The sequence below is a fragment of the Brachyistius frenatus genome, unplaced genomic scaffold (assembly GCF_029030835.1).
Source record: "Brachyistius frenatus isolate BFR_SWC_R1_liver_20210118 unplaced genomic scaffold, ASM2903083v1 Contig_22, whole genome shotgun sequence".
In the NCBI taxonomy this organism is placed as follows: Eukaryota; Metazoa; Chordata; class Actinopteri; family Embiotocidae; genus Brachyistius; species Brachyistius frenatus.
Genome location: NW_027210621.1, coordinates 1,879,708 through 1,906,054, shown reverse-complemented (window position 1 = coordinate 1,906,054; position 26,347 = coordinate 1,879,708). Strand labels below are relative to the sequence as shown.

General features: G+C 41.0%; 1 protein-coding gene across 2 annotated transcripts; it reads left to right on the top strand.

Annotated features, from left to right (window-relative positions):
- The first annotated feature begins 1,392 nt into the window (after positions 1–1,392).
- On the top strand, positions 1,393–26,024 carry cyfip2 (cytoplasmic FMR1 interacting protein 2). 2 transcript variants are annotated; one of them, XM_069696856.1, is made up of 30 exons: positions 1,396–1,519; positions 7,754–7,903; positions 8,032–8,121; positions 8,981–9,058; positions 9,810–9,911; positions 10,108–10,289; positions 10,384–10,480; positions 11,516–11,644; positions 11,748–11,852; positions 11,937–12,025; positions 12,116–12,353; positions 12,507–12,659; positions 13,338–13,477; positions 13,596–13,743; positions 14,438–14,591; positions 15,420–15,576; positions 15,661–15,757; positions 15,870–15,946; positions 16,048–16,156; positions 16,258–16,377; positions 16,473–16,672; positions 16,753–16,840; positions 16,972–17,115; positions 17,257–17,347; positions 19,921–20,051; positions 21,690–21,762; positions 21,898–21,992; positions 22,173–22,411; positions 23,620–23,767; positions 23,884–26,024. In XM_069696856.1, exons 2-30 carry the CDS (start codon positions 7,787–7,789, stop codon positions 24,049–24,051), a joined length of 3,759 nt encoding a protein of 1,252 aa, XP_069552957.1. In that variant the 5' UTR covers positions 1,396–1,519; positions 7,754–7,786; the 3' UTR covers positions 24,052–26,024. The 2 variants fall into 2 exon arrangements, 1 of the variants encoding a protein (XP_069552957.1); XR_011310843.1 differs by lacking the exons at positions 22,173–22,411; positions 23,620–23,767; positions 23,884–26,024 and having other exon boundaries at positions 1,393–1,519; positions 20,456–21,762; positions 21,898–21,922.
- The last annotated feature ends 323 nt before the right edge of the window (positions 26,025–26,347 follow it).

Here is a 26,347-nt window from a genome sequence, read left to right as displayed (position 1 = left end):
ATCAAAGAAAGTGATTCTCACAGATTCACCGGTTCCATCCAGGTGAGACTGAGCTCGTTGCAGCAGGTAGATGATGGCGTCGTCCACTCCCACACGAGGCTGGTACGCAATGAAAGTGCTAACTCAGGATCTTCATTGTTTAAAAGGGGAAAAAAATGGAAGACATTTTCACATATATCAAAGAGACTTATGACTTATCGAAATTAAACTCAATAAACACAACAAAGCGCGTCTTAAAAGCAGTTTCATGGGCCAGCTGGGGGAGCAATCATTCAGTCTCTGTCTCCTAGAATTTACCTGGCTTGCATAATATGACGAACTCCTTATTTACAATATATAGGCTACCATACATTTACTAGATAGGCTACATTTGAAATATTCAGCAACATAGTTTTAAAAATATACGAAATCCAATTCAGTGTATTTAATCCATGATTTTAATTCATAAATTATAATTATACAACATGTCATTCTGACCCAGCGATCTGACTGGTCAGCGGTGCATTTGGAACGTGCTCAAATCACCATAAAGCATCACATCCTGCTCATCACCAGAAATATCACTCCACCTTCACAATGGTAAAATATTATTGGAATTGAATTTCATATAATATGTAATATAATGTTGTTTTTACTTGTTATAGGCCTACTAATTTCGACCCCTTTGACGAAATATGGTCAGTTTGAGAAAGGCTCTCTAGAAAGCAATAAAACAGACTAGATCTCCTTTCTGTTTTTACATCCTTACAAGCCCTCGGTCCTGACCGCTTCACTGTCGTGCCAATAATCACATTAAAGCACACCCTCTCCTGTAATATTACTTAAACAGGCCCACTAGAGAAAAGATAAGGTACCTCAATTTAATTGTGTGGAAATAGTCACCTGTCTTTATCATGGTTCTTTAAAAGTCATATACAAATCTGAAAAATGAACAAAAAACAGACACATTGTAATTCCAATTGTAGCGATATGTCAGTGGTCTATTTTGATTCCTTTACCCCTTTTGGAGGAGTAGCCTATATCATTCAAATGTCAAAGATCACAAGATCACCCACTCCCTACACACACACACACACACACACACACACACACACACACACACACACACACACACACACACACACACACACACACACACACACACACACACACACACACACACACACACAGACCTAAATCTTATATTATAATGTGAATACATTAAAAGGCTAAAAAGCAGCGTCTATACTCGTACTTACACAAAGTTTGTTGAAAAATGAGCAGAATCAACATGTCGGGGGCCCTTCATCATCATCACCATCGCTCCAACTGTGACTGTCCCTTTAAGAAAATGCACTTGCAGCCATTTTCTGCTCTTTGTGTGGGGTGGATTAGCACTGGGTAGGTACTGGGCGAAACTAGAGCATCAATCGGCACAGAAGACCAGGAAAAAAAAAACAGGAACCACCGGATCGCCGTCGCAGACCGCGACACCGTCCGCCCGCCTTAGTTTGTCGCCGGACGGACATGCAATTTTCAGGTATGTGGCAAATGTAGCGATGGATGCAGCCTCAGCGCTGAAGATGAACGGGGCTGGTGATGTGCGCTGGGTTAGTGATGGTGATGGCTGGAGACCGGAGTGCTGTTTTTTTTTTTTTTTTCTCTCCCTTCTCCTCTTCTCGCACTTTGCATCTTTCCCGTCACTTATCTGTCTGTGCACAAACACAATATGAGCTTTGATCGCTGAGAAATCGCCGCCCGTGAAGGGGGATTGAACGCCGCGGTTTTTTTTCGCGGATTATTCTGACACATGAATGGGATCCCCGTTAGCCTCCATCGGCATCGTAGCTCGCTGAGATGGGTGGGGTGAGGAGAGGGTTCCTGTGTAGCAAGTGCACCGCTGAATGATGGAGCATGTAAAGCTAAACGATGTTCCAGCCTGATAAAGAGCCTCTCTCGCTGCACACGGAGAAAAAGATGTCCGCTACGATAAGAAGAGGAGCCTCAGATGGCTCCATTTCACACCGTCGCTTTCACTCTCTTTCATCATTTTTTTTTTTTTTTTTTTTTTTTTTTGTGGTGCTTTTCTCTCCCCTGGATCGCCCCCTCCCCTCCCCTCCCCTCCCTCCCCACTTCCCTCCCCTTGATCCATCCGGCCAACAGGCCACAGCAGACGAGATGCACAGCATTATAGACGCTTTCTCAGCTGTCACACCAGCAGGCCTGTTACTGATGAACAAATGACAGGTTCACCTACTTCCGTTTCAAACAAATGTCTTCTCACTGCTCTCTTTATTTAGTGCACAACTCCCCAATAGATAGACATGAATCCACCCTGTCGCTTTAGAGTAGAAATCTGCCTCTGTTCACTGAGTAGTAAATGTGTATGGCAGCCCCCCCTCACCAAGAAGCAGTGATGTAATGATTTGTAGTAGATGCTTTAGTGCTGCTAATTCATGTAAAAAAAAATAAAAAAATAAAAGAATAAATAAAAACACACACCGCAATATGTTACTATCATTTCTAGTCAAGTTCAACTGACTGTGCATCTCCCTAGGGTGTTGTAGTCTATACAGTATGATACAGCTTGGACAAGAAAAATAAACTTTAAAGGTTCTTTATGTGGGATTTAAGTCCTGTCTTGTAATACCACTTTGTATGTTAGGAGGCGATAGTGAGTCACTGTAGCACTCAGTCTGTCCTCAGTCTTGTCTCTGAGTCAGCAGTTTGGTCTAATTTAGCATTTTCTTACCGTCAGTGTATGCAGCCAGTAGTTGACCGACTAAACAACAAACAAGTAAAAGTGTAATCGGTTAAGTCTACAGTTTAGGTTACTTATCTCCATTTCTCGCAAGACCATAATAGCAAGAAACAAGCCACATCGAAACTACATATTTAGATTTTCCCTGCACGGTTTGTGTTGTATTTAGCTGCATTAAAGATATATTTTGGAATTTCAAAACAAGGTCAATACACCTGGTTTGTTTGCTCCATTAAAAATGCCTCAGTTTTGTGGATAGCTAGATGACGAGCGGATTCAGCTTGTCACATAGGCCTACGTGTGCTCGAACAGGGATGAACTGTGTGTCATTAAACAGCTGACTTGATATAGTAGCACTGTCAGTAACGTTTTACAGTTAGCTTCTTTTATAAACTAATCTCAGCGAGCCAGCACGAGCATTAACAGCTGTTTATTTACCTGCCTAACATTTTAGTTAACTTTAGAATACTTTAAATTAAACACATTACTTACTGCGAGTTCAGCATCAAACCTCATTTCTTTACACCACCAAGAGCTGTCTCCAGTGGTGGATAACAATGATTATATCAGCTCTGTTGTCCTCCTATTTTGCCCAAAAAAGTTTCCAGCCATTTTTTGCGTTCACTGTTCATTCATTCATTCTAAGAAGAAGCGAAAATTCCCTTTTTCTTCTTCCTCTCATGTCGGGCTGAAGGCAAACTGGATGCCACAGTGACTCACTATCACCTCTTCAGGTGTATGTTGGTATTACATGATTGGATGGGCCGGGGCTGGCTGGCAGCATGTAGGCGTCTGTGCAACACAATGCATTGACATCTTTGACCTGTATCAAAACTGCTATTTATTTAGATTCTGTGGAACATTTTAGTTAACTTTAGAATACTTTAAATTAAAAATATTACTTATTGCATTTTTAATGGAGAAGAAACCTCAGATGATTATTTCCTCACGGGCTCATTTCCCTCTGTAATATTATTATTTACATTGAACTAAATTGATTATATTTGCTTTTTAAACTGTTGCTTAGACAAAACAAGGGTTGTGAACATTTAATCTTTTCCTCTAAGAAACTATGATGGTTATTTTTCACATGCTTGTTACAGTCTATTGACTACAGTATTGAGTGCCTTCTCAAAAAAAGCAATGTCATTGATTGACAGAATTATTAGTTCTTTATAGTTATTAAAAACAGTTTTGTTGTGGCATCTCTACAGTAGCTTTGTAGTTATATATCTGACTATATTACTATTACTATTCCAGGTTAACTTGACACCTTGATCATGAGCAGCTGAATAATGCAGCTGAATCATTTGAGAGACAAAGGCAGTTCACACAAGGACACCGGCCTGTTGACATAAATAACCAACTAGCAAAAAGGGAGGTAGAGGTAAAAAAATAAATGCTGGCAAAATATTACAAAGACCTTTAGAAATTACAACATTTTCCGTAAATACTACAAACCAAAAATAAATTCCTCAAGTAAAAGTGGCTGACAATGTTGGTTTAGATTTTTGTTTACCCTCATCTACCTGTCCAGCTGGGTGAACATCATGTAAGCCAAACTTGTGTTTTGTTTTCCCTACTCCATATTCATGTTATGGTCATTGTTGTTGGTCTCAAAGGAGAGCATGACATCGTGGGGATCATGAGACGACAGCAGTTTTGCATGTGCTGGTCTCTGAACTGACAACCAGCCTGTGAAATACCTCGGCCGGCCCAGTGTCCAACGCATGACGACGTGCTTTACGCTGCACCGATGCTACTGGGACACACATTCAACTATAGCGTTTGTGAAGTGTCAATTCATATTTTGTAAACGATCATGTGCGTGCGTGTCTAAACGCTCAAGACTACCTTTCGTTCACACTGGTCTGATCACGTGTTCTTGTGTGGTTGAATATATATATATATATATTACAAAGCTAGCCTTGGGGGGAGATCCCACTGAGTGGTGTGACCCTGGAGTTGACACACTTTCTCTCACTCGCTGTCTTTCTCTCGGGCAAGATGTGTTACACAAACGCCTAACGGCACATACTGGTCATGATTTTCCTTCTACAAGTTATGTATTGTCTCTTCACACCCTCTCTATGTCAGCTAGTGTCCTCCTTAGAGCACTTCTCGACACTCTTGGGTCGTCATGGTTTAATGGTGCCATGAGGACATCTGACCCGAGCTCTTCATGCATAGTAGCTTTAGTTATAATGTTGGATTTGCTGGGGGGAATTTTACTACGCATATTGTTTATGTCCAACTACTGTGTGAGCGTTTTGAAGAGAGTCGCTGTCTTGTTTGGCCTCCTGTAGTTGTTCCGGTGTAACACAGGCCTACAGCTTTGTTGCCAAGTGCCCAGAAGGGAAAGAAGGGGCCCTTTGCTTTGTAAAGATGCACATACACACAGAGACAGACAGACACACACACACACACACACACACACACACACACACACACACACACACACACACACACACACACACACACACACACACACACACACACACACACACACACACACACACACACACACACCCACCAACTGTTGAACAGGGTCTGGTATAGGGTGGGAAAGTTTATTTAGCCAGCCCGGGCTTTAGACTGTGTCTGTGTTCCCAAGCACAGATGGGAGTTTAGTAGCACTGAGCATGTTTGTCTGCCTGACAAAACCTGCGTAGCAAAGCTGCATGTTTCATTTTCTGTAAGCTGAACAGTTAAAAATAACCATCTGAGTCTTTAAAGAACCAGAGAGTGTGTGAATCCAGGCTGTGAAGCAGTACCACAGTGCAACGCATACAGGAAACACGGTCTGCAAGACAATAAAATCCTCAAACATTCGAAGGTTTCAGCAGCGCGTCGGAGTAAAAGTAGGCACCGACGCAAAAAAGATCCATCAGTGTACACCAGAAACTCTGAAAACCCGTAAGTCTATATTTATTTAACAGTCACAGAGAAACACCAATAGTATTATGATGAAATACAGAATCTGACGATATAGTTAATTAGCTATTACCATAATGTCAGAAAAGGAGATAGAACAATACAGATTTGGCATCCGGTAAACCAGTCTGGACAGTATGTAGTTGTAGGTGTGAGGCAGTGCAGTCTAATGTCACCCACACTGCCGCTAAATGTTGTATGTGACAGGAAACTCCACCTGCTTCTCAGTTCATATGTGATCATCCATCAGCCTACACATGTCGCCATACCCAACAACAATGTGGCTCTGTGTATTTATCATGTAGGCGTTTCATTACATGAAATGACTGTTTCCATTAACATTTTTTTAACCTACTGTTTCTGTAAAGTTCAGTGTGCACTTATGGCTACCAGAGGAGAGTTGTATCAGTCTCCTCTCTCTGTGCTGTTTGGCTCCTGGCCCTCTCAGCTCCACTTGTGCCGTCTCTGGCTGTGAATATTAAGCTGATTATCGGCGCTGTCAGCCCTGTCTGCCAGGTCAGACGTAAAACACACATTTCTGAGAGCCCACATGATATACGGGTGGGCGCCCACACACTGTTTTGCCAGAGCTGGGGTTTATAATGATGATAGAGGTGAATAGGGACAGTAATTGTATGCTCATATAAACCGCCTAGTATTTCTTTTAATTCATAAATTCTTTGAATTTCAGCTTTCAAAGTCTCAAAGAAAAAGTGTACTGCCTTTGAAAGATAGCACATTCCGAGTTTGTCAAAATGTCATTCACCATCAGACCGTTCTTCGCCTTTGTCACATCAATGACAGTTCCAGGTTTTGGCATTTCAAGAATTTTACGCTTCAAATATGCCAAAAAAAAAAGCCGAAAAGGAAACTGCGAGAGGCCCCTGCCCCTCACTTCCCCTGACTGTTGGTCTCTTGCTGTCATCTAGTCAGATGGGATACAGGTGCAGCACACTGCACCGCACACCCTGAGCAGGGTTTCAGAAGAGGAAATGAAGATGTCTAGACTTGTCAGGGGAATATCTGGTATGCGTCCTTGGGACTCAAAGGCATTATTACTGTATTATCTGAGCATAACATATATTTGAATTCCAATATTGGTGACTCTGTTATTAATTTGTTCTGTTGACCCTGTAGCTTCTAAAACAGTGCTTCCCAAACAGGGCTGAGGAGCGCCAGGGCCCCATGAGACAATATTATCACAAAATGTTCGTCACAATTCAATGTTATTGTGCTTTTTGTGATATGCTGAATATTTTGATAAAGTGTTTTGAAATTCATTCCAGTCTTTTCAACTGCAAATTATGTCCCCAAAGGAAAACATTATCAACATCTGTTTGTATAATAAAATAAAGGTTTCAGTCTGTTGATCTCACTTCAAAAATGTTTCTTGCAGCAACACTGTCGTAAAAAACTATCTCAAATGTTGCATGCACCTGATAAATATATTTATATACATGTAATGAAATACTGATAATTGGCGTCCATATACAATATTGCCACGCAAAATAACAAGATACTATGCGTATTCATTTTTTACGTCTGCCCCTATTGTAATACATTTCTGTCAGACATTCCTCTGAACCCTGTCCAGTTTTGTCTCAACTATCCCATCAACACTGCCTGTCTTCTTCCAAATGGTTAGATTATTTCAAATGTTGATGATATATTGGTTAAGGTGGTCTGGTTGGATTTTTGCTAACACTCAAAGTGGCAGAAGATTAGTCATTATATTTACTATATTTTTCTATTCATTACCTTTAGCTAACCATCAATCCATCACTATCTACATCATCTACATTATCCATTTATCCATCTCTTCAGTTTACTGTTTCAGTCTCTCAGCTCGCTTGCTGTTACTTTTTATGCAAACTAGTTTTTTTTCTACCCAACATTCTTTCCCCGTAACCCCCGGAAACTGCTGAGGTACTCCCTGATGTAAAAGTTTCTTTGGTTGGGAATTACTGTTTTAAAGCAGACCCAGTGTCAGCATGCATCTTTTTATTTTATTTACATTTTTTTGGTAATAACGCCCTATTTCATATCTTTGCTCTCTCCTTCTTCCTGTCTGCCTGTCAGACTGGGGTGTTGTTTGAGTGACGCCTTGTTACCATGACGACCCACGTGACCCTGGAGGATGCTCTGTCCAATGTGGACCTGCTGGAGGAGCTGCCCCTCCCGGACCAGCAGCCATGCATCGAACCCCCTCCCTCCTCTATCATGTACCAGGTACTCACTCAAACACACACACACACACACACACACACACACACACTGTCACTGCCTTCCACCATTATCCCCAGTTGTTCAGACCTTTTCAATGTACCCTTTTGACTCCTTTGTCTCCCCTCCGGCAGGCTAATTTTGACACCAACTTTGAAGACAGGAATGCATTTGTGACCGGCATCGCCCGCTACATAGAGCAAGCCACAGTCCACTCCAGCATGGTGAGACCAGTGGTCGGGTTTGGAAAAAAAACCCTGGCATCACACTTATTTTTTTTATTTTTTTACATTTAAGTAGTTGAATTAATGCTATTGTGGTCTAGTTTCAGTATTTGCTGTTCATCGTTCAGTGAACACAAAGGCGACTGTGGGAAGCAGTCTCATGTCCTTAAAGAAAGCCTTGTTTTATGTGAATTGATTGTCATTTGGCTCTTCGTTAGAATTTGGCGAGGCCTATGGCAGGACTCGCACACACACACACACACACACACACACACACACACACACACACACACACACACACACACACACACACACACACACACACACACACACACACACACACACACACACACACACACACACACACACACACACACACACACTCGTACAGACACACATTCCACTCACACTGGTGAATCAGGCAGGCAGTGGAGAACTAAACCTCTCTCTTCTGATGGTGAATGAATGGAGAATGTGATTTGACTGGCAAAGAGGGGAAGTAGGGCTTTATTTAACCTTATTAATCAGGAAGTATCATTGAGGTTGAAGCCAATCTATTTGAGGACACTCTTCTGTTGCTCCAGTGATGGAGAAATCTGTCTCACCTACTTCTGAGGGCAATAAATGTGCTCCTGCTAAAATATTTATCAAGTCCTGGAAAGTGTGACTCATCTGAGATGTTTCATATGTTTATTGGTGTTAAGTAGCTTTGCTGAAATTCCATTAATGTACACATATTAAAGAAGAAAGAGATAAAGGAGTAAAGGCATCTACTCAAAGCTTTTATCATTAGAAATATTGCTCCAGATGTGCATTAAGAGTGAATTCTTTCCTTGTTGCATGTTGTCCATTTGTGCAGAACGAGATGCTGGAGGAGGGACATGAGTACGCTGTGATGCTGTACACTTGGAGGAGCTGCTCCAGAGCCATTCCCCAGGTAACACACAAACAAACAAACAAACACATACATACGCACTTAATACGATGCTTAATGCTTTATTTTGCATAGCTTTTATCACGATCTGTTTTTTCTCCAGGAATTAAAAAAAAAAAAAAAAAAAGAACCAACTATTAACCATCAAAACTAAAGTTTGTCTGTAAAATACAAATAAGTCAGAACGTGCAGAGGTTGTCGAACATGAAATGTGGATGTTCGGTTGCCCTCAACTTGATTTAATTTGACCCTTGAATTAAAAGCTCAACTATCAATGTTTTGCCGTCATTAATAATAATATCAATACAAATAATAATGTCATACTATATTATTATTTTTATGTGATGTGCAATAATAAAGTTACTCAAGTAACAACATAGACCTGTTGAAGTTATTTGTGTTGCAATCCAATTATTAGAATAAAATAATAACAATATTAATAATATTATATTAATATTAATGTTAACTAATGTATGATAATTATGATGGTGATGATGATTGTTACATTATTTTCTAATCTAATAGTACCTCAACAGGTCTGTAGTTTTACCTCTGTAACTTTGTTATTTCACATCAGACAATTTCCCCAAACTAGACAATTCCTGCTTGAGGGAGAAAAATACACCTTAACACAGACCTAAGTCATTTTGTAGTTTACATGCAAATACACTATAACTGTGCATGAACTAAGTAAACATACTGTATTGCTGCTACCAGACCAAGCTGTGTGATGGCTCCATCTTGTGTTCACTAGGTGAAATGCAACGAGCAGCCCAACAGAGTGGAGATCTACGAGAAAACAGTGGAGGTGTTAGAACCTGAAGTGACCAAGCTCATGAAGTTCATGTACTTCCAGGTCAGTTTCCTCTCAAAACATTATGATTGATTGAAATGAAAAAGGTCAAGAGACATATATGTCAAAGCAAAAAAAATGATTTGCAGACAGTAGTTTTTCTTCTTTATTTGTATTTATTATTTTTATTTCATTTTAAATGTTTTTCCTTTTTGATAGAGTTTTTAATAATCAATTCCATATCTCATGTTTTTTACAGCGGAAAGCGATCGAACGCTTCTGTAGTGAAGTGAAGCGTCTGTGCCACGCAGAGAGAAGGAAAGACTTCGTGTCAGAGGCCTATCTGCTCACTCTGGGCAAATTTATCAACATGTTTGCAGTGCTGGACGAACTAAAGAATATGAAGTGTAGCGTCAAGAATGATCACTCTGCCTACAAACGGTAGTGGAGCATAAATAGCAGATATCTAAACCTTTGTTCTTTTTTCCCCCCTCTGCAGAGCTAAATTAACATTCCTCTCCTCCTCTGCCTTCAGGGCAGCTCAGTTCTTGAGGAAGATGGCCGACCCGCAGTCCATCCAGGAGTCCCAGAACCTCTCCATGTTTTTAGCAAACCACAACAGGATCACTCAGGTTAGAGTGGTGATTCTTTAACATCTTTACTTCACTGTGTGGGATAAAACTGCCTTAATATGGGAGGGCTAGGTAGATGAATGGTGACTTTACATTACCAATACTTTCTAATGATGTGCAGCAGTTGTGAAGTCATTCAGGGTTGTTTTTTCATGTATCTTTGTTAAAATGGAAGCCCTTAAAATTAACCTTTTGATCAGGGGGTTTCCTGCAAATGCACACACATATTCTGTTCAATCTATAAAAATAATACCACAACTGAACTTCTAACCTTCTAACTGAATACTCCGGGAAATGACTGTCTGCACCGATTGAGCAGATGCAAGACTCACATTTGGAGTCTGTGCTCTACTCAAGGTGCCATGTCGCAAGTGTAGTTGCAAAGGAGAAATTATGCAATTAACCTACAGTTCTTAACTCCAACTGGCATTTGACCTTCCTGAAACAAGATAATGACTCAGACGTATGCACCTTTCTCACTGAACGTCTGGAGTCAGGTACTGACTGTGTTGTTTCCCATGTTGCACTGAACTTATTGTCAAGATAGCAAGTTGTCTGTTTCTCCTTTTCCACTGTCAGTACAGCCTCTATTCTACTTGCCTCTACTTGCTTTTGGTATCAGGGACTTTTCTGGATTTCTGCAAATGGTGCTCCTTAAGTGTGCTTGGAGTCTTGATAGAGGAATACCAAAAATAGTACCAGGTATCCACACCTTTATTCTGATGGAAAACCAAACAAAAGTGAGTAGAGCAGGTATATTGGCAGTGGCCCTGTTGAAATGGCAGTTCAGAGTATAAAAGATCAAATGATGGCAAAATTCTTTATAGATTTACAGTTTTTAATGATCAAAGAGACCAGAGGCCCAACTGGGGAGAGTATTTTTGTTTAAAATGATCAATAGGGGACCATCTTGAGCAGTGGTCATCACACAGTATTGACTACGTTCATATTTATGAATGCTTGTTAGGATTCGTCTGTCAGTCCTTCACTGTTTGTCTGAAGGTGACCTGCTGCCCCCTCTCTGTCTCGGTGTAGTGCCTGCACCAACAGTTGGAGGTGATTCCTGGCTATGAGGAGCTGTTGGCAGATATAGTCAACATCTGTGTAGACTATTATGAGAACAAAATGTATTTGACACCGAGTGAGAAACACATGCTGCTTAAGGTAAACCCACATTTGACATCGTCACCTGCTGCTGACCTGCAACAGTCAAAAACCGGATCTCCTGCTGGTGCAAAATGTAAACAAATCTTTTTCCGTTTGTCAGGTTATGGGTTTCGGTCTGTACCTGATGGATGGGAACGTGAGTAATATCTACAAACTAGATGCCAAAAAGAGGATCAACCTGAGCAAGATTGACAAGTTCTTTAAAGTAAGGCTCTTGTAGCACCGTATTTATCCAGCAGTGTATTTGTGTGAATCAGCAGAGAGTGAAGCATTCGTCCCTGATTTTCAGCTTCAAGTAGTGCCACTATTTGGAGACATGCAGATTGAACTGTCACGCTACATTGAGACGAGCGCTCACTACGAAGAAAACAAGTCCAAGTAAGAGAAACCAACCAGACATCTGTACACCTACAAGAGTTTATTTCCAAACGCCCTCAACCCTCCATCTTCTCCCCACCTGTGCCTCAGGTGGACGTGCACCCAGAGCAGCATCTCGCCGCAGTACAACCTGTGCGAGCAGATGGTGCAGATCAGGGAGGACCACATCCGATTCATCTCCGAGCTGGCGCGCTACAGCAACAGCGAGGTGGTGACGGGCTCGGGCCTGGACAGCCAGAAATCGGACGAGGAGTACAGGGAGCTGTTCGACCTGGCTCTGAGGGGCCTGCAGCTGCTGTCCAAGTGGAGCACGCATGTCATGGAAGTTGTGAGTACCGCGAGGGATCGACTGTGTGGGCGGGGAGAGTTTTGTGTGGCAGTCGATATGCGTGGGCAGAGGAAGTGTGAGAAGTTTATTGGTTTATTTTCTATTGATTGTTCTGGGTTTGATCTATTTATATCTCTCCTTTGTCTCTGGCAGTACTCGTGGAAGCTGGTACATCCCACAGATAAATTCTGTAATAAGGACTGTCCCGGCACAGCGGAGGAGTACGAACGAGCCACGCGTTACAATTACACAAGTGAGGAGAAATTTGCCCTGGTGGAGGTCATCGCCATGATCAAAGGGCTGCAGGTAAAACACTGGTGAAATAAAAGTCGCTCTCTTATTGATATTTTCAACAGGTGGTTGATCAAAGAGCAAAGAACATAAAACTGTTTGTATAATTATGAATGGATGCACAAAAGAAATGTATTTTGTCAGAAAATGCTATGAAACCTGATAAACTATGCTCCAAACAGACTTGATATGTTCTGTTGTTAATCATAAAGGAACAGTTCCCCATTTATTTGTTTTATAGCTGAGGGTTGCTTGCATGCATCCACTGAATATAAAGTTACAACCTGCATATGATAAATTTGAGTGTAGTTTAAAGACTGGAAACAGGTCAAATGTTAGCTCGGTTCTGTCTTATGGTGCTTTAAAACTGCTTGGAAGCTGATTTTGTTCGCTTCTAACAAAGCCTGACTAGATGCTCACCCTCTTTTATGTCTTTGTGTTAAGCTAAGATAACTGTAGGTTCATGTTTCAAGTCAAGTTTTGATTATTGATCACTTCACTCACCATTAGTGTGAGGAAGTGATGTGGAGTGAAGACAGATTTGACTTTTTTTAAATGTCCAGTTTCAAAGATCGAAAATGAGTAGATTTAAAAAAAAAAAAAAAAAAGATGTTAACTGACTTCAAGAGTTCTTACAACCTAGATAATATTAAGGATGTTGATGATGATGATTCTGTGTAACATTCTGTGCAGGTTCTGATGGGCCGAATGGAGTCCGTGTTTAACCAGGCCATCAGGAATACCATCTACGCTGCTCTGCAGGACTTTGCCCAGATGACCCTCAGAGAGCCTCTGCGCCAGGCTGTACGCAAGAAGAAGAATGTACTCATTAGGTAACCGTGTACAAAACTCATCTGATCATAAGCACATTACAATTAATCACACGCTTCTTCTGTGTAAGTCTTAAAGAGCGGAAGTACTTAATGTTATTCCCTTTCAATTTTTCTGTAGTGTTCTCCAGGCCATTCGAAAGACGGTCTGTGACTGGGAGGGGGCGAGGGAACCTCCTAATGACCCCTGTCTGAGGGGAGAGAAGGACCCGAAAGGTGGTTTTGACATCAAGGTGCCTCGTAGAGCTGTGGGACCCTCCAGCACACAGGTAAGACATGTAGGAGACCTGAGTGCATAAGGAAAGAAGATGAAAAACCCATTACTTCTCTAAGTTCTTTAGTGAATACATTCCCATCTGCATAGATATTTTTCTAACTGTTTAGAGTTAGCTAAAGTAGCGTCACTCATTTAATATTTGATGAATGAAATCTGAAATTTAAATTCTATCTGTAACTGCAGACATTAATATGCACTTGCAACAACTGGAAATAATGCTCATATTTTCTTATGTAATGTGAGGGCAGAGTGAGTTGTAGTGGATGGTGTTGCCAACAAACATTCCTAGAGGATGGTGTTAGAGGCACCAGGACAGGTAAAGGAGTAGATTAACACACGAGAGAATGAATGAAACTGTATAACACAGTTTGGAGGCTGATGAATTGTTTCTCTGAAGTCTCTGCACTCAACCTTTTTTTTTTTTTTTTTTTTGCTTTGGGGTTGCTCTGATCAATAGAAATAAATCATGCTTCCTCCTAAAATACTGCATTTTATTTCAAATTTTTTAACAAACTGCATGTGACCTGCAAAGTACAATCAGAAACTGATTGTCAAGTTGAATAATGTTGGTGACAAATAAGTAAGAATGGTTCATTATGCAGGTTTGTATGCGTTCACCTTCATCTGGTGTGAGTACTAAAGAGTTTTTTTTCACATTTTGTCTTCTTCATCTGTGTCTTCTCCAGCTGTACATGGTGCGCACCATGCTGGAGTCGCTGATAGCAGATAAGAGTGGATCGAAGAAGACTCTCCGCAGCAGTCTGGATGGACCCATAGTGGTGGCCATTGAAGACTTCCACAAGCAATCCTTCTTCTTCACACACTTGCTCAACTTCAGTGGTGAATAGAAATTATCAACATAGATTTGAAGAAAACCATGCTTTCGAAAAAGTCCTTGCACATCATGTGTCTTGGTAACAGGTGTGTTGGATCAGAAACTCTTAACTAGAAGAGAAGCCATAGAACCCTGCACACTTGAACTCACTTTAAACGTTGCATATTGTATAAATTCCGATTTCCATTTAAAAAAAAAATTATAAAGCAGGTTTTAAGTATCAAAACAATCAGTCCACAGAGAAAAGCACACAGCCAGTATTCAGCAACTCTGCCATTTATACTTCCCCAAGTTGTGATGTCACAACCGTCAGCACAGTCCCCTGTCCAAACTTTTATCTGGAAGAAAACGCAATACAGCCATTCTGTCACTAACACGTTACAACACAGAAAAGAGCCTGTGGTTGGCCTGGGCATGTGACACTCAGAAGAAAGTCAGCCAATCAGAGGAGATGGTCTTTGAAGACACAGACACAAAACAGCCGGCAAGAGGTCTCAGAGAGTAGATGTAAAACTAAAGTTGTATGTTGAGATGGTTTCGGAGTACTTCAAACCATGAAAAGATCTTCTAACAGATATCAAGACTGCAAATAAAACACCAGAAAAGTGTGAAATATAGGTTTAAAAACACATTTAGGTCCCCAGACCATCAGGCAAATTTAACACAAACAGACCAATATGACAGAAATTGTAGCAGTCATAGATGCCATACTGACAGATCATATTAAAGCTACTCTGACAAAACTGATCTGATGTGTTTTCGAATTAATGGTAAGGCTTGCAAATCTGTAGACATCCTTTTCTGCCCCCTGCCGCTGTCCTTCTGCTGTCCAGAGGCCCTGCAGCAGTGCTGTGACCTGTCCCAGCTGTGGTTCAGAGAGTTCTTCCTGGAGCTGACCATGGGCCGCAGAATCCAGTTCCCCATTGAGATGTCCATGCCTTGGATCCTCACAGACCACATCCTCGAGACCAAGGAGCCTTCCATGATGGAGTAAGACAAGTCGACTGAGGAACTCGGATTGTGTTTGAGCCTTGAAAAAACAAGCAGAATTATAACCTGTCCTCTGTCCTCCAGATATGTGCTGTATCCTCTAGACTTGTATAACGACAGTGGCTACTATGCTCTCACTAAGTTCAAGAAACAGTTCCTCTATGATGAAATCGAGGCTGAGGTAAGGTCTAACGGACACGGCTTGAATTAGCCTTATTTTACATTTTGAGAAAGATAATTCTCAGCGATGTTCTTTGAAAGTGGTACCTTCATCGTGTTTTCTTTGTTCTCAGGTAAACCTCTGCTTTGATCAGTTTGTCTACAAATTAGCAGATCAGATATTTGCCTACTACAAAGCAATGGCTGGAAGGTAGAAGGGACTTCCTTTTTATACATTTTGGACTTATTGGCAGATATTGCAGCAGTCTTTGAAATCTTCTTCTACTAAATCACATACCTTGTGTTCCACAGTGTCCTCCTAGACAAGCGCTTCAGAGCAGAGTGTAAAAACTATGGCGTGATAATCCCGTACCCTCCATCAAACCGCTACGAGACGCTGCTCAAGCAGAGACACGTACAGGTACCTGAAATTGTGTAGTGCGTCTGTTATCTGTAAGGGTGACCATCATTTTATTTCTCTGTTATTTTGTATTTCTGATGCATTCTTCCCGTATCTTGCAGCTGCTCGGTCGCTCGATCGACCTGAACCGCCTGATCACCCAGAGGATCTCGGCAGCTATGTACAAGTCCCTGGACCATGCCATCAGCCGCTTTGAGAGCGAGGACCTCACCTCCATAGTGGTACGATCATACATCGGGGACACTAATCAATACAAGCTCTTTCCTCTGTTTCCTCTTGCCCGTCTCACACTGTGCCTCTCTGCATATCTGAACAGGAGCTGGAGTGGCTGCTGGAGATCAACAGGCTCACCCACCGCCTCCTGTCCAAGCACATGACTCTGGACAGCTTTGACGCCATGTTCCGCGAGGCCAACCACAACGTCTCGGCTCCCTACGGTCGAATCACGCTCCACGTCTTCTGGGAGCTCAACTTCGATTTCCTCCCCAACTACTGCTACAACGGATCCACAAACCGGTCAGTTTGATGCTGTGTGTTTGTAGATATATATTTTTGTTTCTTCTTTGCTTTTAAACATTTTTTTTTCCACTCTTTAGCTTTGTACGCACAGCCATTCCTTTCACCCAGGAGCCTCAAAGAGACAAGCCAGCCAATGTGCAGCCTTACTACCTGTATGGGTCCAAGGTATGGTGCCGTCTGTGATTTGTACGTTATAGTAAAAGATCTTTGTAAAGCTTTGTGTTTAAAAGAAAGCTGACCTCCCACTGCTCCATGATTAACATCGTCTCTGCTTCTGATCTTTCCTTTCTTCTCAGCCTCTGAACATTGCCTACTCCCACATATACAGCTCCTACAGAAACTTTGTTGGCCCGCCTCACTTTAAGACCATCTGCCGCCTCCTTGGTTACCAAGGCATTGCTGTGGTGATGGAGGAGCTGCTTAAGATTGTCAAGAGCCTGGTATTTATCTTCATTTTCGATCCCTAAAGAACATGCTGCTCTCAGTGTGCTGGAGTCTCACACTTGTGATTCTCTGTCCTCTCGGTGCCCTCTCTTCCTCTTGCCTGCTGTGATTTATCGATCTTCTCTGTCACTTTGCAGTTACAGGGCACCATACTGCAGTATGTAAAAACACTGATAGAAGTCATGCCCAAGATCTGCCGCCTACCGCGCCACGAGTATGGCTCCCCAGGTGAGTTTATAGCCCCCACCGTTGCAATGAGTTGAAAGCATGTGGAGTTACATCTAGTACATTTTCTGACTCCAGTTGTCATGCCATTCAGACACTAGATGTCTTTGTCATCTTTACTTGAGGCTGAAGTCTTTAATTGATTCACATAAATCAGGATGTTGTCAGAATTCCTTGTAAGTCGTTGATTTGTATCCGTGCTAACAACATGGTTTGAGGATGACCGTGTCAGTCTGTTGGTTTGTCTGTTGTTTGGTACACCAGTTTGAGCCAGACTGAAATTTTCTCAACAACAATTAGAGGGACATTCATGGGACACCGTAAGGTTGGGTATAATATAAATAGTAAGAAATATCTCAACAACCGTTAGATTGATTGCTGGGAAATTTTATACAAATGTCCTTTAAGAATGATTTGTAGTCACACTTTTAATCTTCAGACTTTTCATCTGGCACCACCATCTATATCATACCACACCATACCATACCATACCATACCATCCCATACCATACCACACCATACCATACCATACCATACCATACCATACCATACCATACCATATACTATACTGTATTATATACAAGTATAAATAAAAAGAAAACACAAATCAAGCAATTTCTAAATTACACTAAGCATCTTTTTTTGCATTATGTTATGTAATAAAAGTTTTCATTTCAGACATAGACGCAGTTACATATATATTTGTATACATAAAGGCCAGTATTAGCCGATAAAATCAGCCAATTGATAAACCAGTGGATCTTTGCTAACAACACATTTCAATCACAACTTAACCTTTTTATTGCATGTCATAACTAATTTAGTCCAAATTTATCAGAAAAATTAACACTTGAACAAACATCAGCAATAAAAAGTATTTAATATGACAGAAACAAGATTTGGGAACAAATTATTTGAGGTACACTTTGATTGTTTTATTAGTTTGGCCCATGAAGGGGGTGTAGTTAATGACCTGTACTATAATCAGCCACCAGGGGGCGATCAAGATGTTTCAGCATCACTTTATTGGACCTGTCATGTCCATATTTATATGAAGTCAATGGTCTTAAGATTGTCATTGTTAGCCTTGATATTGTTATCTATAGTTGAATACAAAGCTGCCTCATAGTCCTGCTAGCACAGCTAGTCTTGTTTAGATTTTTGTTTTCCCATCATTCCACACTCAATTATTTGTCTTGGCTCTTCTTGTGTACAGTTACACTAAAGAGAAGACAATAAAAAGTACAATACCAAAACCCATGCTACAGTCTCCTTTACAGTGGACATAATAGTCATGTGTTCTAATGTACTTTTACGCAACAAGATTTATTACATTGCATTTCATTTAGCTGATGCTTTTATCCAAAACGACTTACAATCAGTGCATTCAACCATGAGGGTACAAAACCCAGAACAACAAGAATCAAGAAAGTACAAATTTCTTCAAGAAAGCCAAACTACAAAGTGCTATAAGTAAATGCCATTTTAAGTGCTACTATTTAAGGTAAAGTCTGAAGAGGTGTGTTTTTAGTTTGCGGCGGAAGATGTACAGACTTTCTGCTGTCCTGATGTCGTTGGGGAGCTCATTCCACCATTTAGGAGCCAGGACAGCAAACAGTCATGATTTCGTAGAGTGTTTAGCTCGCAGTGAAGGAGCAACAAGCCGATTGGTAGGGAGCGGGCTGGGATGTAGGGTTGGACCATGTCCTGGATGTACACTGGACCCGATCTGTTCACGGCACGGTACGCAAGTTATTCAAACATTGAAGCATACTTGAGCCACATAAATGGTAATGTGTGTATTTTTATGTTTTAATCAATTCAATCCCCGTCCATGCAGTTCCAATCCTATTTTACTACGAGCACAGTCGTCCTCCTTCTCACTTCTGTAGTGAAACATGTAGACAGCCTCTCTGACTGCTGCCAGGGTTTGGGAACATTAAACAGCACTGGAATAAGATTCCGCTGTGACTTTGAGAAGCTGTAAAATACTTTCTGGCAGCACATGAACCACTACAAAATACAGCTGGGAGAGGTGGAAATGAGCGAGAGTAAATGACTTCTTTTGGTCAATTTGTAATACAGACAACAAAAATGTATATACATCCAGGCCTTGTGAAATGTCCCCTTAAAGCACCAACAATGCCTTCTTTACATGTGTGCGTTGCACCTTTGTGTATTTCCTCACCTGCCGTCATACATTTTGGCCAGAGCTATGTGCACAGATTAGAGTGAGTCAGATGGGATATCCCTGTAAGGAGGGTTTAGTAATCTGTAGATTACTGATGTTCTGTACCTGGCTTACTGCCTGTGATCTTACCGTCAGCAGCTAATGATCCGCCTGTCCTCTGCTGCAAGGGCCTGATGCTCCGACCATATGTGGGTCAGAGCAGCCAGGCAAACCCACTGACATCATCCTGATTCATCCTGGTAGCAATAGATTATCAATGACATAATGAGGTACTAGAAGGCGCTTAATTCTCAGCTGTACGTTTGACTAAAGGAGATTATAGATTGTGTTGGTGTTTCTTGATAAAATGTGGATTTAGCAGCGCATCACGACTGTATTTTCCCAGGTATCCTGGAGTTCTTCCACCACCAGCTCAAGGATATCATTGAGTATGCTGAGCTGAAGACAGATGTCTTCCAGAGCTTAAGGGAGGTTGGAAACGCTATCCTCTTCTGCCTGCTCATCGAGCAAGCTCTGGTAGGACATTTCATAGATCTCACAATACTGTCATGTTTTTATAGTCCCATCTCCTTTAGCTGGATATATGTATATATTTTTTGCCACATTAAAATTCTCTCCCCTTATTCTACTGCTTTCCCAACTCTGATAATTCGCTCTGTGGTGCCTGAGCATGCTCAGTGAACAGGACCACTGATATGTAGCTGTCTTGACTGCCATGTTTTTAACGGGTGACTAGTAACCTGGGTGCCTGAAAGTTTCCGCCCAATTTATGTTGATGATTCGCCCCCTAAATCAAATATCATGGTCGGAAACGGTCAGGCTCCCGGTCCACGTGCCCCCAAATGTGTTCAGTCTTTGATGTTTTGTTTTTCTTCTGAAATGCAACTCTATTTTTCATTACACGCTGGCAACTACCACAGGTGGTAAGGATTTAGGTTTTTGTCGTTGGTATCAAAATGACACCGAAACCAAATATGTTTGTGTTTTTCCCTCTCTTCTATCTCTTGTTGGTTTGGGCTGCTGTGTTTTCTGTTTTCTCTGTTTCATGTTAGTTTGGCACACACGCAGTTTCACTTTCAATCAGCCATGGAAGAAAAGGGACTGAGACCCTCCTTTTATTTTGAAAATATAATTTTTGACACAAAAGACATTATTTGTCTTCATGAACAGGCATTTGATCATGATAATTAAAAGTTAAAGAAAACACATTTGGCAGCTCTGTTACAGACTCTGTATGTCCTTGTCTTCCATGGAAGAGGTGATTCTACATTTGTGTTTGGTTCAGTCTTTGTCTCCGTTCTCTTCTAATTCTGGATAACACTGCTCAGCTCTCACACTTGCTACCATTTCTGTCTGACTGCACTGACCTGTGTGTGTCTGTTTTAGGGTGTGTGTGTGTGTGTGTGTGTGTGTGTGTGTGTGTGTGTGTGTGTGTGTGTGTGTGTGTGTGTGTGTGTGTGTGTGTGTGTGTGTGTGTTGGTTTTTGTGACTGCCTCAAAGTGTGTGTTTGGGTGTGTCTTGCTTTTTTCAGCGCATGGCTCTCTTCTCATTGCTATAGCCGAGGTTTCAAGATGCTGCTGCTTTTCTGCATTTAGTTTGATTTGTAGCTTGTTGTCTAGACTAACAGTCACCGTGACAACCACTTTGACAAGTTACAGTTTTCCTGATGTACCTTCACTGAGCTAAAATACACACCGACACACCTGACATGCTCAGTTCATTAAGATGGTTGTGAACTTGACATCTTGCTGCTAAAGCAGACTATATAGGATTTTGTACTTAGAGTAAGACAAATTATGGCTTGATACACACAGCGTCATTATCCACACAGATGCATCATTCAGTCTTATCTCCCTCTCTGCGGAAGCTGGAGATAGTAACGCGTAATCCATCAGCCTACTCGCCACTGTACAATAGGGAGCTCATTGCAGTTCTCTTATTGTGATAGTCTTTTAAAGTATGTTTAAAAAAAAGTTTCCAGTTGCAGCCAAAATCTGTAAAACTGGATTTTGAGACTAAATTCAGCAAAATCTAAATCACCTCTTGGCTATCTGCATGTATGTATGTGAAGGTGTCTATGAGGCAAAGAGAGGGAGCTTCTTGATTGAAATGATTTCTTTTGGGGTTTTTTTGTGTGTTGTGCTTCAATCATAGTCCCAGGAGGAAGTGTGCGACCTGCTTCATGCCGCCCCGTTCCAGAACATCCTGCCCCGAGTTTACATCAAAGGTATACAACAGAAGAAGCATTTAATGAAAGGGAGAAAGGTTCACATCAGATTACTCACAGTTTGGAATTTGGGGAATTTTTGGGAGGTTTATCATGCTGAAATTTGTGTGTAACTGTAACATTGGGTGTATACAGAGGGAGAGCGTCTGGAGGTGAGGATGAAGAGGCTGGAAGCGAAGTACGCCCCTCTCCACCTTGTGCCTCTCATCGAGAGGTTGGGAACCCCACAAGTGAGTTCAACACCGATCTGTCTTCAGGAAGACCGACAGGCATGAAAGCAGACAGGCATCTGATCCTTTGTTTCTTCTACTTTATAGTCTATTTCGTGTCTATGTTGCTTATATAAAAGTAAACAAATGAAACTGCATTTGTGCTGTATTTTATTCAAATGTCTGTTCTTTTTTTACCAGCAAATCGCCATTGCCCGGGAGGGAGACCTGCTGACCAAAGAGCGTCTGTGCTGCGGCCTCTCCATGTTCGAAGTCATCCTAACGCGCATCCGCAGCTTCCTGCAGGACGGCGTGTGGCGCGGGCCTCCGCCTACCAACGGCGTGATGCACGTTGATGAGTGTATGGAGTTCCACCGCCTGTGGAGCGCCATGCAGTTTGTCTACTGTATTCCCGTGGGCACGCACGAGTTCACAGCAGAGTAAGTAACGTCTGGCTGGCGTCTGTGCTATAGATGTCAGGTATCAGCCGCATATGCAGCTTACCATGATAATGGAAGACAAGTTGCATTGTAGTGATATAAAGACAAAGCAAGTTGTCAGTATTTTGGTCACATTTGTAACATGAATCCGCTGCCACTTTAGTGATTTTATCAACAAGGGAAAACTAAATACTTGAAGCAAATGCACAGCACGAACAGAATAATTCATAAACTGTAAGTAAATTATTTAATCAAGTGCTTTCCAGCCAGGATTTGACTTAGCATAATAAGTTCATACATAATGTGGTTAAAGCAGGAACGCTGGTAAATCAGTTTGTACTTATTTGTAATCTGATGAGTGAGTCTCACACTATCTGTTATCATCAGCTGCTTCTTTATGAATGAAACGTTTCTCAGGTGTGCAGATGTCTAAAGGCAGAAACTGCCGTCCACTGTTTTTAAATATTTGCTCTGTTTTAACATATTCTGTATTTCCTGCAAGAGATAACTCAATATAACAGCAGACCCTGTGTCATTGCCTCCTTTCTAACTTTCTCATTTGCAAAAAGTGGGATTTCATGTTTTATTTTTAAAATACATTATGGGGCAGATTCTGTTCTGAACATTTCTGATATATGATGTGACCATTTATGACATGTGATGCAATATAATTTACTGAAACCCCCCAGTTTTGTCTTTTACAAAGAGATTATACTGCAGGAACCTTTTCTTTTTTTTCTTGTAAACGCCTAAAATTTGGTGGGAAAAAGGCCACAAACTATTGCTAAAATATGTTGTGCCTTGGCTGCAGTGAAAAGTTGGCATATCTTTGAAGAAACACATTTTGTCTGTACTCGTGGATGTTGCAGTCACTGCTTTTGCTCTTTCTTCTGTAAGAAAAAAAAAAAAAAAGTCCCATCATGTCGCCACTCTTCCTTTACATGGCTCTCCTTGACTGGCAGAGTTGAAAATAAATAAGTAAATATTGGATTTGTGTGACCAAACTTTGGATCCAGAGAGACTTTACCGTGTCATGTTGCCTTTTTCTGTCACCGTGGCAACCGATAAAATACGACAGGGCGTTCTTGCATCAGAAGAGACGCGCTGCTGTTGCACAGTTGATATGCAGTCTTGTCACATCTTCTCAACTCTTGTGCCTCGCTCATTGGAAACATAACTCCTCGTGTTGTACGTGCTTTGCCTTCCAGACAGTGCTTTGGCGATGGGCTGAACTGGGCCGGCTGTGCCATCATCGTCCTGTTAGGACAGCAGCGCCGCTTCGACCTCTTTGACTTTTGCTACCACCTGCTCAAAGTCCAAAGGCAGGACGGCAAGGATGAGATCATCAAAAATGTGGTGGGTATATTTTATGCATTATTACTCACACTTGTATAGGCATTTTTCTTTATTTAGCTTGTCTTCACAGAAAAAGGCTTTAAATATATCCCTGCTTTTCTTGTTTTCCTCGACAGCCCCTGAAGAAGATGGCAGACCGCATCAGGAAGTACCAGATCCTAAACAACGAGATATTTGCCATCCTCAACAAATACATGAAGGCAGTGGAGACGGACAGTTCCACTGTGGAGCATGTTCGCTGCTTCCAGCCTCCTATACACCAATCCTTGGCCACCACCTGTTGAAAAAGACCCTTGACAAATAGTTCTCACACACACACACACACACACACACACACACACACACACACACACACACACACACACACACACACACACACACACACACACACACACACACACACACACACACACACACACACACACACACACACACACACACACACACAGACAGTCTCAAACACACATTCCCCCTAGCTGTGATGCTACTTTCTGCCTCTTGGTGGTCTTTTGAGAGGTATACATTACCACAGTGGCTCCACACTGGCTGCAAGAATCCAAAGACAAAATCCTCTCAAACTGTTCTTCTATTTAAAGTGTCTTTGGATTCTTCAAACAGGTGGACCAGACCAGAGGTGGAGGTGTATATTCACACCTTATCTTTTTATTTTACTATCTGTGTGGCTCTCACTCAGACTCATGCATGCCTTCTCTTATTCCTTCAGCTGCACACCTGTGCGTTGGACCACTGATAAAAATGCCAAAAGAGAATCTCTCTATCTTATAATCTGAAGCCATAGTTGGCTGCACATAATTGAAATTAAAGCCATCCAGCGTCAGAAACGCCTGAATTTGAATTTCAGAATTCAAGAACTGAGACAAAACTCCTTCTAACTAGGTTTAATCCATCCTAAACCATCCTAAATAATGCAACAAATAACTAATTTTCTAAGTTATATGATGATCTTTTAAGTGCAACATGGTGCTCTAACAGCTACTAACAGTACTAGCGCAGGCGCCTGTGAACCTGTGCTATCGCTGTGCGTGTCCTCTATTAAGACCCAAATCTGTTTGTCGTGATCCATTTCAATCTCTTCACTTATTTGTATAATAATCTGGTCTGCCCATGTCCATGATACATAGTGTCTATCATGATGAATACTTACTCATTACTTCTACACCCAGCTTGCTTTCAGAGGAAAAGAGGTACTTTGCATTTTTTTATTTGCTTTTATTTATCTCACGGCCCCGTCTGGTTTTCCCACATCCTAACACATTTTTATTTGGTACCAGCGCCACTGTATATTTCACTGTTGAACAAAGTGAAGTGTTGAGTGTTGTAATTGTTCTTGCTTTTAATTATTAATATTTTATTTTACACATCCTTGGTATACTTGCCTCTCTACTATTGACTGGAAACCTCATCAACTGTTTTGTCACCCTTCCCCCCTTCTTTTGTCTGTTTTGAAAGATTTTTATATTCTGTACATGGATACAGTGTTATTATTTACAATTTGGAAAAGACACATCTTCATCGGAGTAAATGTGTTTTCTTTTTCAAGAGTTAGAAAAAAGAAACATGAGTAGAAAATACCTCTAGGTTGTATAAAGACAGTGCTGTACTAGATTAACCTGTTTTGAGTGTGAATGGATGATGTTGGTCTGGCACACCTATGAAATACTCTCCACATACAGTAAAGGACAAAAAAAAAAATCATAACTAAAATGTCAATTATATCCAAAGGGCAGTTTCCTAAATATAGTCCGTATTTACTATTGTTGGATTTTTGCTTTAGATTTAGCAGTGTTATCAAAATATGCAAAATTTGTCCCTATTTCTTTTCATATGAAGGAAAACAAATGAATTATTTAAGCCTCTCCAAACAGCCCTGTGATCTTTTTTCTGCTCTGTTTTCAACAAGGAAAGTTTCTTTTGTAACTCCAGTGTCTTTTTATCATATTTATTCAACTCCGACTTGTTGTTCATTTAAAGGTTAATCTAGTGAAAATGAAGGTACCAATGTATCATCTTGAAACCTTAGCATGGCAAATGTAATTTATTGTCATCAATGGCTCCATTTGTGACATGAGGCTTTGTTTATGATATTGTTGTACAAGTGACCATGTTTTGAAGTACAAAATAAAAAGGAGAAAAGACTATAAAATGTACAACAATGGTCCTGCAAAGGATTTGAAGTTATGTTGTATTTCCATGAAATAAAAAACGTTTAACTGAAAAAATAAAATTGTATTTAGAATATTGGTCTTTAGTGGGTTCTACCTTTAGGTGCAGTTTTGTGTGTTGGAGGGTTCATTGACAGAACAATGTCAAATGAGTTTAAAATCTATGATTACACATACACATTGTTTTAAGACTCATTGTTAAACTCATTTTCTTATAATCTCACAGTTTGGTAAAAAAGTTATTAAAGTGAAAGGAAATAGAGAGGATATTCTCTACCAGAGTTACATACTGGGTCAATTCATAGAGACAGACGGAAACAAAGACCATACACGCTCTCATTCACACCTACGGGCAATTTGTAGAATCACCAATTATCCTGAGATGCATGTTTTTGGA

Bases quoted from the DNA above. Each gene is read 5' to 3' on its own strand.
- cyfip2 (XM_069696856.1), top strand. From the start codon at position 7,787: ATGACGACCCACGTGACCCTGGAGGATGCTCTGTCCAATGTGGACCTG. The intron at 13,744-14,437 runs GTAAGACATGTA...TGTCTTCTCCAG, and splicing joins TGGGACCCTCCAGCACACAG to CTGTACATGGTGCGCACCAT. The intron at 17,348-19,920 runs GTGAGTTTATAG...GTATTTTCCCAG, and splicing joins CCACGAGTATGGCTCCCCAG to GTATCCTGGAGTTCTTCCAC.